General features: G+C 37.2%; 1 protein-coding gene across 1 annotated transcript in view; it reads right to left on the minus strand.

The window, feature by feature from the left end:
* Positions 1-1,346: 1,346 nt before the first annotated feature.
* Positions 1,347-14,958, minus strand: part of PPP1CB (protein phosphatase 1 catalytic subunit beta) — a 29,456-nt gene continuing 15,844 nt past the window's right edge. The window contains exons 3-8 of the mRNA XM_030944479.1: positions 14,442-14,672; positions 13,992-14,096; positions 9,202-9,273; positions 5,977-6,128; positions 4,301-4,435; positions 1,347-3,672 (exon numbers count right to left, since the gene is read on the minus strand). Of these exons, the coding sequence (XP_030800339.1) occupies positions 3,568-3,672; positions 4,301-4,435; positions 5,977-6,128; positions 9,202-9,273; positions 13,992-14,096; positions 14,442-14,672 (800 nt within the window). The 3' untranslated portion in view covers positions 1,347-3,567. The remainder of the gene's footprint in view (positions 3,673-4,300; positions 4,436-5,976; positions 6,129-9,201; positions 9,274-13,991; positions 14,097-14,441; positions 14,673-14,958) is intronic.

The following is a 14,958-nucleotide window of genomic DNA, read 5'->3' on the forward strand; positions in this document are numbered from 1 at the left end:
TACAACGAAACAAGCTTACAACAGGGATGTAAAATTACTAACCGTAAAAGAAACTTCCTTCTGCAGATCAGATCAATTTCCATCAGTTCCCCAGGCAAGTAAATGTATGCACAGCAGTGCACAGCACTGGGCTGCTACAAGCTGTCACAAGCTGATGTCACACCTACCTACTGGCCTCCCTCTCAACAGAGAGTAAAGGACAAACACAGATTGTCTTCATAACAGGCTCCTGAAACTTGGTGACACCTGGCAGCAGGACACTTGCAATTAATCACACTAAACCTGGAAGCAAAATTACCAACTCAGACTTCAGTGGCCACAAGTATTCTTGTGTGTCTATATGCAGCAAACCAAATCCACTCGTTTAAGACCCTCACACTGTTTTCACTGAGCCTATTTCTACAGCAGTTTTTGGAAATACACCAGATCATTACAACCAATGTGCTAAACAAAAACAGTGTTCAAGGTACTAGAGCAGCACAACCACAAGTATAAGAAACTTTTTTCCTCCCTTAAAGCAGCGGACAATTATCTACGCATAGAAAACACTGAGCACTATAAAGCATACAAAAAAAGTGATGCAAAATAAGCATCTTGTATCAATCAACACAAAAGAGACCAAAACTGCATCCCTTGCAGCATACTTTAAATTAGTATTTGGGAAATTCAACATGCCCATCAACCAGAAAGGAACAGGACAAGAGGTTGTGTGCCATGTGTACTCTACTATAAATATGGAATGAATATTACTGTCAGATAAAGGTGGGGGGGTAAATATGCAAAAGCACATCTCAAATGGTGTAATGTTTTATATGCCTCTCAACAGCCCATATGAGAATGTTCCTGTTTATTCCCAGCACACTACACGTGCTATTTAACAGTATTCAAGGCTTGTATAGACAAGATGTTTATGTGAAAAAAAATTATTAGGCATTAGACCACTAGCAATTTCCATGGAAGAAAGTTAATTTTATCTGTGCAGAATTACTGAGGTTATTTTTTCTACTTCTCCCAGAACAGACAATATTAAAAATAGAGATCCATACTAACCCTGTAAATGTAAGTTGAAGTGGTGAGTTCTGTTATGTATCAGACTTGCTTTTAGTATGGAATATCAGTCATATCTGTAGGGGTAAGATTACTACACCATGCGTGTTTTCCACCATATAGATGATGAGGGATGTTAGCAGACATTCCAACTCTCCAGAAATCAAACCAACATTCCAATAATTTCCAAATGACTGCTGCTATGTAAAAATAGCAATTCTTCAGAATACCAGCACTCAATGTGGCTTACTATTGCCATTAAACAAACTAAAAATTTCCTATTTCTTTAGGACACAGAAGAAGGCCCGAAGACTTTATTTTTCTTTTGACATAGCATCTCTAACACAGGCGAGCATGTTAGGTACTCACATAACATACAGCTTTACACCTGGACATTTTATGATACAGAAGACATTGTTCCAGAAACAAAAGAAAAAATGGAAAGGGGTTAATCCAGATGTTTGGTAACACAGAAGCTGGTACTTGGTAAAACCCAGCATTTTCAAAACTTGCAAAAATAAATCTCAAGTAAGCACTGACTTAGAGCACAAAGTTACCATGTCAATGCTTACAGATTAGATTTCATTAATTACCATGTCCCAAACTGTAGTTACTCTCATACAGCTCTTTCTGCTGACTTTCAAGAACAAGTGTCTTTGAACAACATGAAAAAAAATCTACTTAATTTTATTTTAAGCATTGAAACTGATGTTTGCTTCAAAGTGGGATAGAATAAACCATTGTTCAAAACCACAGACCAACCCAGTATAAATCAGTAACAGATAGATATATTGTAAGACTTCCTTTTCTTTAAAAACAACCAACTCCACACGTTTTGAGTAAGTCAGGTATGTTAAAATAACCAGTCAGACTTCATTCAAATGAATTAGACAACTTTTACTAAATGAAAAATCCTACATTTAAAATATGCATTTAAAACAAAATGGAATTAGAAAAGAGACTTAAATCCATTTTAAAGAACTTGCTCACTGTGTCAGAAATCAATATATCTCTTGCATTATATAATGTGCCAGTTCATAAAACATAAGTTACTAGAATCCTCAATTTAACATTTTCAAAGACAATACTGAAGTCAAGAGTTTTACATCTACTGATGCACATTTAGAATGGTGTAAATCTGCAGCCTTCCCCCAAAGAATCTAACAAATTTGACAGTATTCAGTAAAAGCTTTTGTAGTTGTGTCCAATAAGTATTGCATCCTAAAGCATCACAAATCTGTGCCGTTCATTTATCCTACTATATATTTTGTATCTTCTCTATATCTTGCCATTTGCCAATGTTAGCTCTTTTAATAAAGGAGAGAACTGAAAATACTGCTTAACTCTTGATCACGTACAGAAATTATTGCTACTATAGTACACTACAAAGCAGAAGTCTATACAATAGTATATGAAATTTGATCATGAAAATCCAAATGATAGATTCTTTAGTGATGTAAGCCTTACTATAAAGTTGGACATTCCCGTAGCATTTTCAGCTCACCACCCATCATCTAGCCTATTGTATGTTGAAGAACATCCATTTAAACACACCCTTTTCTGAAAAAGAATGTCAGCTTTCAAAGGCTTAGCAAATAAGGATCTTCATGTTCTGTGGAACTACGTAAGATGAATTTTGATGCAGGTAGGAAGTTACCTGGAAGCTAAGCATGCCAAAGGTGTTTCATGCTAATAAAACTAAAGCCAAGGTACCACTAAATCAAGTTACCAACTAATAGGCAATACCATTTTTGTCCTATCTAAGTTAAATGAAGTGCCATCGCACAGTGTTACGTCAATAATTTAAAATAGTGTAGTGCACAAATTCATTGTGTGGCAGTTTAAGTTAAAAGGTCAGGACAGGTTTTTCTGTCTTAATGTATGTTGGCTGCCAAGCTGTCCAGTCTGGCCATTTGGGACTCAGTTTGCCTTTTTATGACTACTGTACTATAAACTTTGCATTATAATGGGGCACACGGCATTATGATGAAAAAACAGGGGATTAGGGGGAGGATAAGAGATCAATGGCTGTTCTAGAAAGCCCCTTCCTCATATCAATTTCAAAGAGCCAGGAAATAAGACTAGATACCATATTCGCATCATTCTAGCTACAAAATAACCAAAGTAAAAGCAATTAAGCAACAATAAGACCACATTACACAAATGGAACATCATGCTCTCATCTGGTTTAACTATTACACCAAGTTTTAACTGGGATGTTGGTCAACTTTAAAAACCGTGGTAAATGTGAATATGTAGTTGAAATAGTTTTTCCTAATTTTTTTCCCCTCTATGTTGGATATTAGAACTTGGAGCTATACTTATTACAATACAGTGTCGCACATCTTTCTACTAGAAAAATTAATAAAGATCCTTTACCCGTCTCTTTAAGTTAAACGTGTGACATCATAAAGGGTGTCAAATGGCTGGATGGTTTTACAGTGCACACTTATTATATACTGTAATATGGAGTTTTGTCCTTGACAGATCTGATGGTGTTTTCTACATTATTTCCTTTCTTCACCTCTTCTTCGGTGGATTAGCTGTGCGAGGTGGAGTGACTGGACGCCCAGAATTCAGTCCACCATACTGGTACTTGGCTTTCTTTTCAGATGGTTTCAATATCTTAGAGAAAATAAAGAAGTTCCTTTGAGTTAGCAATAACTAAAAACATTTCAAAGACTGTTAAGCCCACATGAAACCTTGTTCAGCAGAACAATAGGAATGAGGATGGTAGGGCAGGTGGAAATCACATCACAACCCTACAAATTTCTTAGTTCTACATGCAACAGTAACAGCAACTCTAAATCCTTCTAGTTCTACCACTATGTTGAGGTGGAAAGGGGAAAGAAAAGGGGCTGAAAACACATCCAGGAAGGAATAGGGACTAAAAAATGATCAAAGCAGCCATATTAAAAGGGTCCCTATAACCATTAGTTTGCATAATTGTGTACTCCAATCACTAGGTATGACCAAAAAAAAAAATCACCCAATTAAATTTTAAGTTTTGAAATGAGCATTTGAATAGAATTAACAACTTAATATGCAATAGTTTGGAAAATATCAAATTCCAGTTTTCTGGAGAACAGTTGGTTTGCAGTTCCAGTTGCTCACAAATGCCAGCCTCCTGTGCAGTCCCCTCTGTAGCCCAAGAATATTGCTTTACACTAACCACCAGCACAGCCACGAGCACACTAACGTGGTCCATACAGCCCAACACCTACAGTCATCTTACTGCACAAATATACCATACCTGGAAGGAACACATCAGAGTTTCATCCACACTCATCATGCCTCCTGCATTGTCAAACTCTCCACAGTAATTTGGAGCTGAGAATAGGGTGACCAACTGCCGTTTAGCAAAGAACTCGTATCCATCTTCAACCACCTGGCAACACCAGAGAAATCAATACGGCTCACATACAAAGTTTTGAAGAAAAAAAAAGTAACTTGATGCAAACTGGACTTTATATTAGAAAGATAAAGGAACTCATCAAACAGCTATTTTACGTCTTGACTTTCAGACAGGACAAGTTCACTCATTTTATCTTACCAGACACTGAATTCCAGGCCAGATAGCACACTCCATGTCTGACACTTCAAATGTTAAGCACACATCAGCTAGACTGTTTAATATTTTCATAGTTGAAGTCCAATTATACACTGCCAGTGTAAGGATTGCCAGCATTTAATGCTTTATACACAGAATGTGGATGTTTGACCTAATTAGTTTGGAGCACACAAGGTCTGGATACCACCTTCACTGCAACTTGAAACAATTAAGTTTTGCTTAATTGGTGTTGACTACACACACCTCAAGTGTAGATGATTTTAGAGCATCAAAATTATAAAAAAAGAGTGATTCTGCCAGATCTTGACTAAGAGCATAATACACCTTCACAATTGTGTAAGAAGTATGATGCATCACCTGAGGATGTTCCCTTTTCTGAAATAAAATCTTCATGTTACAATGTCTTACAACAACTACACCCAACTGCTTACCTTGGTGCAATCATCATGATCTTCTATAAGATATCATCCTCCTCTTATAAAGAACTGAATCAACTATATAACTATAGAAAATTGGCAGTAATCTTGATCAGCAGTTAAGAAATCCAGTCAGCATGTGGAATCAACACTAAATCTTCTCTAATGTTTTAGCAGTAAAATTATAAAGAAAATAATTTAAGTGTTCTAATAGTGTACCCAAGCCTAACAGTGACACAGAATAAAGAGCCTATTTTTGTTCCACAGCAAGAGGGAGCTTCTAAAATAGACTAAATAATGAAACTGAAATGTTATACAGGAAACTGAAACCTGATGTCCACTAAGTAGCACTCTTGCTTGAAGTAACTTAATAAAAAAGTGTGCTCAGGATTGGCAATGCAAAAACTGCCTGACTGAAATAAAGGAAATACAAACAATCTATGTCAAAATACTCTGGATAGCTGAACCAAAATACTGGCAACAGTGAAAATTTTTATGTACAGACTTGTTTGTAGAGATAGTCAAAATGCATTTAATATTTCCATGAAGCAAAGTAGAGGTAGTTCAAGCCAGAACTACCAGGGAATTGTCTACTGCTGAAAGTGAAGAACTCAAACTTCAGCGTAAATCTCAAATTCAAGTCACTCTGCCCCTTCAAATCTGGAGACTTTACCGGTGATGTTCACATACATCAGTCTAACATTTAACAGGCAGTACAATACAAAAGGAAGGCCACAATGGAGAAATCCAGTGTCTATATTCTACTCAACTGACATCAGACACAGTTCAACATGAGCCAACAGAAGGACACAGCCTTTACAGGCCCTTTATTGGGAAGATTTTTTTCTCTAGAAGTAACACAGTGCAAACTAAATTCAAAAATATACACTATTGATAAGGAGCAGGAGAGATTTTAAGAAGCTACAGCAGCAAAATTCCTACCTGATGAGCTCGACAGATCAAATCCAGATCATGACGATTCAGAAATTTACTGACCACATCAGCACCAAAAGTGAAAGAGACCCCACGATCATTTTCACCCCAGCCTTGCACATCTTTGTCTGGGTCAGACCACAGCAGGTCACAGAGCAAACCTTCAAAAGATAATAAAAGTGAAAATGCCAGTCTTAGGAGGTATTTTATAATGCAAACCAGTTCTATTGTAATTACCAGAGCAACTCGCCTAAAGAAAATAAGCCTTAACAACAAATGCAACAATACTTACACCGCAACTCAGACAAAGAGTACAGTCTGAATCTCGAGATTGTTTACCCCCTCACCACTGAGAAAGCCTTGAGATGAAAAAAGTCAGATTCAAATAGTTCTCTGAAATAATCTTTTATTGTAATATTCAGTGGGTTTACAGCGAGCATTAAAGGAGTTGAAAAATATTAAAGTGCATGTGTATTAAAAGGCAACTATCAATTTCACAGCTCACCGAGAAAGCTTAGTTTGAAAGCCACAGTAAATTTAAAAGTCCTATGCAAGGTCAGACATAAAGGCAGCAAGTACTTTTGTACCCGTTAAGTTTCTGAACACAAACAACTTTGATTCTTACTTTTCCTACCATTCATGAAGAACCTTAGATGACTAAATCAAAATGTCACACAGCAAAACACTGATACATTGTCTCACGTAGCACTGTCAATTTGCTAGGACCCCTGTCGACTGTTTCAAAAAGCCTTGTGACAGCCAGCCTGGAAGCTAAGCTAGAACAATAAACCTCTCTGGCATTTCAGCACTGGTCAAGATTTTTTTTTTTTGCTGCCAACAAAAGGTCAGCCAACTCTGGAGTTAACACCAGGTATTAAAAAAGATTTCTCTAGATCGACTGCAATGCCTTTACACATACAGAACTTTCCATTAATAGTGGCATGTGAAAGAACCAGGCCAATCCAACTGGAACACAAACAAACCCCCAAACGTTTGAAAGGCATTGTACTTTCTTTACCTGTGATGGCCCACAGGCATATAAATGCTTAACAGCATTGTCTCACAATTTGAAAGATAAGCTAGGAGGCTCCTTCATCTGCCATTCAGAAGTTTGATCGACATTTACATTTGATTACTTGCTAAACAAAATATAGAAGATATTATTTCTTAAACAACAGATCCTTCAAGCTGTAATCAAGCAAACCAATGCTTGAAACCTATTGTGCGACTATACCATTTTATATTTACATATATTTATCAAGTGGTCTTCGGCGCCAGACACAGCTCCTCTCTAACAACAGGCTAAAATTTGATTTGTTTTTAGAAGAACAGAACAAGTACAACTGGATTTTAGATAATAATTCCATCTAGAGATAAACTACTGAATACAACCAGTGCATGACAAAAACTTTACTGAAATTTAGTTCCATATGGAGCAACTTTGTTTTTCAAAACAGTAATTGCCCTGCAATCCCTAATGGCTTCTTACCATGAGTTTCTAACAAGTGATAGAAGCTGCTTGTCTCAACTGTTTAGCAAGTGCTTCCTCTTCTATTCTTCCCCCAAAATCATATAATCTTTAGGGTCATAGAGAACAATAGGCAAATCTGTCCTAAGATGTCTTTAAATTGCACTTGAAGTTGCAAAGCTTTTTTTCATCAGGCTAGAAGAAGCCATCATAATGCTCTAATCCTAGCACAGCCACATGATCATCTACGAAAACTTTTGTATCAACACAAATATTCCCCAAGTGACACCCCTCCACAAAGGGATAGCTTTGAAGGGCTTAAAACTTTAATGGAAGTGAGACTACTTCAGTTTATTTTTAATTTTCTGCAAGATTTACTTCCATTATGTAAAACAGGTTTCCTTAAACAGGTCCAAAAGACGAAGACCATGGTCACTGCACCACAGCACACATGCCTCTGATGGGACACTTCTTTTTAGCTCTGACAGTACACACACAGCTATTGCTTCTGAAAGCAAAATTAACACTACACAAAATCAAAACCTTTTACAAAAAAATCTGCATACTTATTTTTAGGAAGTACTAAGAAGAGAAACGATTTCAGTGGAGTGTCCATGGAAACAAGAACTATGTTCTGTAAGGGCATTCCTGAAGTGGGGGGTGCCTCAAGCACTATTATTCGCCTGCTGAATAAAACCATCTTTTCTGGGAACGCTGATATATGCAAAGATTGTCTCGTTTGTGCTGACATTTATTTGGTTATGCATTGAGTGAATAAGTAGATAAAAGGACAAACAGTGTAGTAATTTATACTACAGAAACAATCTCTCGCCACTCTATAATGCATCTTAGTGTCAGTAGTGTATATACTGGCTTGCACAGAAGTGGTGTTGTTTAAGGGACAGTAGATACTTTAACATTAGTCCCTGAATTACTCCATGCCAAGGAATATTACAGGAAACAAAATTCTTCTAACTTATTGTAACTTACGTTCAAAAAAAGGTTCAGATCTCATATCTCCTCTGAAAGTTAATTTCAGACTACTGTTGAAATCAACACTTTAAAAACTATCCCACTGTATTGCTCAACAGTCTTTTCAATCCACTAGTAAAGAAATCTGTATTAAATGAGACACTGAGCAAGACTGATTAAAGCCATTCAAAAGAACATTGTACAGAAAGCACTAGCAATTTGCATCCAACATTTATAAACAGAACAATAACCTAGTAGAAGAAAATTTCACAACTAGTACATTGATAGATGCAATTGAAATCCCAACTGCAGTGAAGTAAGTGCTGTATTTTTCAAATTTAATGAGGAAGGAGACAAATAGAGAGAAGCCCAAATACTTAAATACCCAGGATATTTAACTTTGTTTTACTGTTTAACTTCGAACAGTTATGTTCTTTGATAGACTAAAACGTTTGTATGTGCCTAACCAAGAAGGCAAGGGGAACAACCTCTTCAGTTTCCTTTATCTTTCATTGCATTTCTAAGATGTTCTAAGGGAAACTTGTGAATAATGTATCCAAAAACATGTATAGAAAAACATACCCTACTCTGCTATGACAAACAACAACACATACAACAACCTTTAACACATCAGATAGCATAGCCCATCATGAGGAACAGGGCTCACATCCTATACAGGCACCAAGGAATACTCTACTGTGAACAGAGGTTAAGTCACTACATTGCTTGCACAGAAATTGATTAAACCTGTTTCATCATTAAGACTTATTTACAGTAAATTCCACATCACTCACCTGTGTCAGGAACATCTGTAGGTCTCATAATTCTCCGGATCTGCTCCATTGACTGGAGATCTGGAGACAGTCCTGTAAAAGTACAAGAAAACAAGTGACTCATATACGCATTTTACCTGTGGAAAGGGTTCCAGAGAACACAAGATTTGAGGTTCAAAGGCACACAGCATCCATTGTTTCCACTGCAACATAAACAAAAGGCAGTTTGCTATAAGACAATTAAGTTGCTGAATAGAGGACAAAGAATAATGCAAGTGAAATTAGCAAGGGGTTCTCATCACCATCCTTTTAGGTTGTCATCTACTGTAGCTCTACTGTTTAAGTCAATTATAAAATCACAGTACTTTGATTACTCAAAAAAAAACCCAAAACACTTAGTACAGACACAGCTACCTTTCAACAGTTTAACCATTAACATGCAACTACAACTAAAGCGTGGTATTCCAAAGACACCCTTTGAGGAGTTTACACACCCTAAAGCTCCTCTGCTTGGGGCATACAGGCATGAAAGAGAGCCTGCTAGATGCTACAGCACCTTAACATGTCCTTAAATAAGAGTCCTAAATGTTTTAAATTACTTAGGCCAAGGTATCTAATTAAGAAAGCTGCAAATTTGAATATAGAACATGAAGACCTAATTTCTGATGAAACACATTTCATGTTAACAAACCATATCAATTTGACTCAGTCCAGAACTCTGAACAGGACAGAAGAAAGCTGTCATTGAAAAGGTCACTTTGCCATGTAAAATAATTTCAGCTAACATCAGAGTTTGCACAGTGGCAATGTATATGTTACAAGAACAATGATATTTGACAGGAACCAAAGCATTTGATACAGACTTGAGGAACTTTTCTTCAAGTATGAAGATTTTAGATTATTTTTCTTGAAGCAGTCTTATGGTAAAAGCCTTCTATCATCATCAGCTTGCTAATGTTTTCATGCTCTTGCCTTGAGGTTGTAAAGGATGGCGGAGATCTAACAGTAAACTACTTGAAGGGAGTATTAATCAAGTCTATAAACACAGCAATACAGGAATAATAATATAAAGTCTAGTAGAAAATCATCTTTCAAACTTTGATGAATCTACCACTTACTCTTCCGCAATCTGATCTATTTGCACACACATCTCATTAGCACATGGCAACACACCCAGAGATTGCAATGGGCAGTCTCAGTGAAATAAACACGACCAGTCTGTGACTTTCTATGAAGTTACAGCTTTCAGCATTTCAGGCTGCACCCAAAATAAACCTTTAATCCCTGGAAGTGTTCGAGGCCAGGCTGCATGGGACAGAGCATCCTGGTCTAGTGGAAGGTTCCTTGCCCACAGCAGGATCATTGGGAACTAGGTGACTTTTTAATGTTCCTTCCAACTCAAAGCACTCTATGATTCTTTAAAAGGAAATGTTACTACAAACCATGTCTCAACTGTGTGGCTGTCCATTTTTGTCCTATTTTGCATTACTGGAAAACAGCAAAACCCTACCAAATTGCCTACAGGTTTGCAGACTTCCTTGTAACCATTTCTTTCCCAAAGTATTTTCCTAACTCCCCTTGCACACAAAGAAATGGCTGATTTCCCTGTAGGTATGAATTTGAGACAAGTCCTACATGATCAGTGTTGACTGGAGGATATAAGAATGCCAAAGCTCACTGTAAAGCTGCTGCCAGTAAAGTGATTGCTGAAACCTACAGTGTACTCAAAGTACACCATTAAAGTTGTCTTGTCACAACAGCTAAGCACAGAAAAAATACCTTAAAGTATACTCAGTATACAATATTTTTGAAGCATAAGACCACCTCTTCTCCAAGGGAAAACAAAGAATTTTCATTACTCCTGGCAGACTCATCAAACTTGATTTGAACCACTCTTTGACTGTGTGGAATTGGTAAAGTAAGTGTGATAGGTACTAATTTCTATAGTGTAGTCTTTGAATACTATGTAAATTAAGTAGAGATAAACATCAACATCCAGTTTGTTGTCATTAATGTCACAAGAAAAACAGATTTCCAGAGCCTAAAAATACTACATAAATGCAGTATTTTACTGTACAAACACAACTCCCATCTCAGAGTTTCAATTGAATGTGGTAAGACCAATGTATTCCATCAATATGACACTACAATATGGACTTACTTTATAGAAACTTGAAACTAACCATGTAAGTTCTCTAAAGATTAGAGCTAGAGTGCTGTCATAGATAAAAGGACCAATGCTGTACAGAATACAATGCAGAGAGAAAGGGAGAAGTCAGAAATAGTTAAGGAATAAGCTTTAATGAAGTGAGATAAAGAGCAAAGTCAGAAGTTAGTTCAGAGGACAGCCTTAAAAAAAGGACAAATTATTACATGTGTGAGGAATGTGGGAAGAGAGGGAGCTGATGGAAAAGATACAATGAAAGATGCTCTCACTAGCTTAAACATTTTAAAGGCAGGGGTAGCAAGAGAAGTTTGAGTTATATTGCAAGATGGGTAACTCAAAACAGATATCCAGAAAAGTTTAGGTAAAAGAGATGACTCAATATATTAAACTATTGTAGATGGCCTACTGGGGTTGAAGTTAGGTGCCTTTTGTTTTACTATGTTATGCGGTTTTGCAAAGTTTTATTATATCCCAGAGGACAATATTTTTAAAATAAACTATGCAAAAATGCGCAATATAGTAAAAAAGGCACCTACCTTATATCTATATGCTAGCTTCAACCTCCAGCAGAGTTGAATGGTTTGTGCTGCTGCCTCAGTGTCTATTAGAGTAGTAACATCATGAAAAGGCGCTGACAGTCCATTACTTCATTGGATCTGGAATGCAGTTTGGATAGGACTGGAGAAAAGTGGAAAAAGGGCAAAACTTATTTCTGTGCTGAACGTCCACTTCCATTTATTAGGAGCACACAGCACTTTAGTAATCTTTTCACTTTGTTTCACAGCTACAGATCAGTTCAGAGTGGCAATAATTTCAGTTACAGACTAAGCCTGTACAATTTCCAGGGCAATAAGCAATAAATAACAAAGTAAATACTGCTTTTCATAAAAAGATCCTTAAAAGCATACTATGCATAAAATAACCTCTTGTTTAGTCAAGCAGGAAAACTTTTAATTTACACATGCCTCACCCCACCACCCCATTTACAATGTACAATGAAACTTTAAATCTTTTTTCTTGAAAAATAGCTCTCAAGGCTTCTTTCTCATGGTTCAGGTCTCAAATGCATAGAATTCTGCTCTATCTGCTAAGCTGCTTTGATTATCTTCTGCCTAAACATAATTGTTTGCCTGAAACACTCCAGTATTTTGTTACTATTCGTGCTCTGTTTTCCAAAAACCAAAATTCTAAAACATATGTTGATAGTAAAACAGTAATTCTTTCATAAGTTGTTTTGGAGACAAATTTATTACACGGGTTTTTAGCCAATGGTATTTGGCTACCTAGGTGCAGAAGTGACTCTATCTCACATTTTTAAAACTATGAGACCTAGCTTATAAGATAGATATCAGTCCTTTAAAAGAAGAAAGCACCACCACATGGCTTGAGAATAAGATTAAAAGATGAGCTGCAAACAAACAGTAATTCTGACATGTCAGTGCTACCCACAGACTGGCAGACCCAAGTGTATTACTGCATTAACTATGTTTTTACAGGGACTTAACAACATCTCAGAGCACGTTATGTGTAAGACCCTATTAGCTTATTCTAGCAGGCAGTGAAGGCAGAAGCTCTCAATACAAGACACAAGAATACTCCAGACCATTTTTAAAGCACATTCCATACTGGCATAGCTCTTGAATTGATACCTGTAATTAACAAAGGCAGGATGGCAGCCATCAATAGAACCTCATGAAGTCTGGAAACGGACGTGTTCAAACTAGATGTTTCTGCATTGCTTTCATTTCCACTAATTTCCATCTCACTGGCAACACAGGTGTGACATCTACCAAACCATTTCTAGATCACTCAGAGAAAGGTATTAAGTTGCTTATTAATGGAGGCAGTTGCAAACACAGCTGCAAAAGGCAGGATGGCTTTTTCTACAAGTAATTGAAATTCTTGTCAACTGTTTGACACTGCTAGCTTCTGAAAACCTGCTAAGCATCATTGCCTGTAAAGTCATGGCAAGGCCTGCTCTACAAGGAAGAGAACCCAAATATGTTGCAATATCCAGACAAGTCACAGTCCTCAGTCAGATCAACACCCAACACTTTTTTCAGTACACCAACAGGGCAGCACTGGGACAGGTACCCACAGAATGTAGACTGTCTAGCAGCAAAGGTTTTATGGAGTCCATGCAAGCCATGTCCAAGCTGTTCCAGTGTTAACAAATGTCTCACTTCAAGCTGCAGGCTTGACTGTGTGACCTCAGCGGTCCCGCCCACCAAAGTGCTGTGAAACAGTTAAAGAAGCTGAGAGCAGAGAGCCAAGGTTACTTGTGACAGCCACTCTTCATTGCTAGGGATGCCAATGTTAGAGAAGGCTGCACTGATATATAGTAACAGCAACAGGTAATGTGGCAAATTAGGCAATAACCCCAGCATTAAGTAACCTTCAGGGAGGGATACACTGCTGGGAATACTTACAGACCCACTTCCCCCTCAGGCACAACCAGGGCCATGTGTATCAGGTAAAAAAGAGAGTCTACTGACCGGTGCAAAGAAAAGCATGACCTTTACAGACAACACAAGGTTAAATATCTCCAGCTAAATATCAGGTACACACAGCCACACTCCATTTGGTAGAGCATTAGCCCAAAATCAAGTTTAGATACAGCTTTTAAAAGCGGCCATCAGCTTACCTCCATGACAACAGAAGATCTTCTCATCCACAATGGCTGCAATAGGCAGACAATTAAAACAGTCTGTGAAGGTCTTCCACAGCTTAATATTAAATCTCCGCTTGCCTAAAAAACAGTGTGTGATATTAGGAAGAGGAAGCTGGTTTTTAAAGACAACTTGCAATACATATCAGAGCCTAAGCAAAAATGTTAGCAAACTGTCTTCATAGGGTTTTATTTCTGTGAGCACACTTACATCTCAGTCTCTTACAACAGCATTTCAAGGACAGCAGAAGAAAAAAATAATATCGCTCCAGAGTGACTTTAACCTTGGCTTGGAACTTAGAAAGTTTCAAAGCAGGTTCACAGAATATTTAAATCCTTTCATTACAAGAGTCACCACTACAAGTGTTTCCAAAACAAAGTATTAGTCTGTTGTATAGTCTTCCAAAAGTAATAGATTTTGCTTACATTCATCATAAAATCCGTAGATTCGATTGATGCTAGCACACTCATGATTTCCTCTTAGGAGAAAGAAGTTTTCCGGGTACTTGATTTTATATGCCAGTAATAGGCAAATTGTTTCCAGAGACTGTTTGCCTCTGTCTACATAATCTCCAAGGAAAAGATAATTAGCTTCTGGTGGGAATCCTCCATATTCAAATAATCGAAGCAAGTCTGTATACTGACCATGGATATCACCTGAAAAAAAAAAAAGTTTACCAAGGATTAGTGCAACAAGATAAAAACTTACACAAGTCAAGAACTTAAGCCAGCTAATTAGTTTTTATTCAGAGATATTAAAAAAGGCATTAATATTCCCTTTAAAAACTGGCAATATGCATTACAAAGGTAAGAACCATGCTAATACTAAAGCTGAAGTACTCACAGGATATAAATAACTCATCATATCTGCACAACTGCTATGTCAGGTACAAAGCCAGTCTGAAACGCAAAAGCTACAAAAATCTTCACAATAAAGCATAAG

This window comes from Camarhynchus parvulus, chromosome 3 (genome assembly GCF_901933205.1).
Source record: "Camarhynchus parvulus chromosome 3, STF_HiC, whole genome shotgun sequence".
Lineage (NCBI taxonomy): Eukaryota > Metazoa > Chordata > Aves > Passeriformes > Thraupidae > Camarhynchus > Camarhynchus parvulus.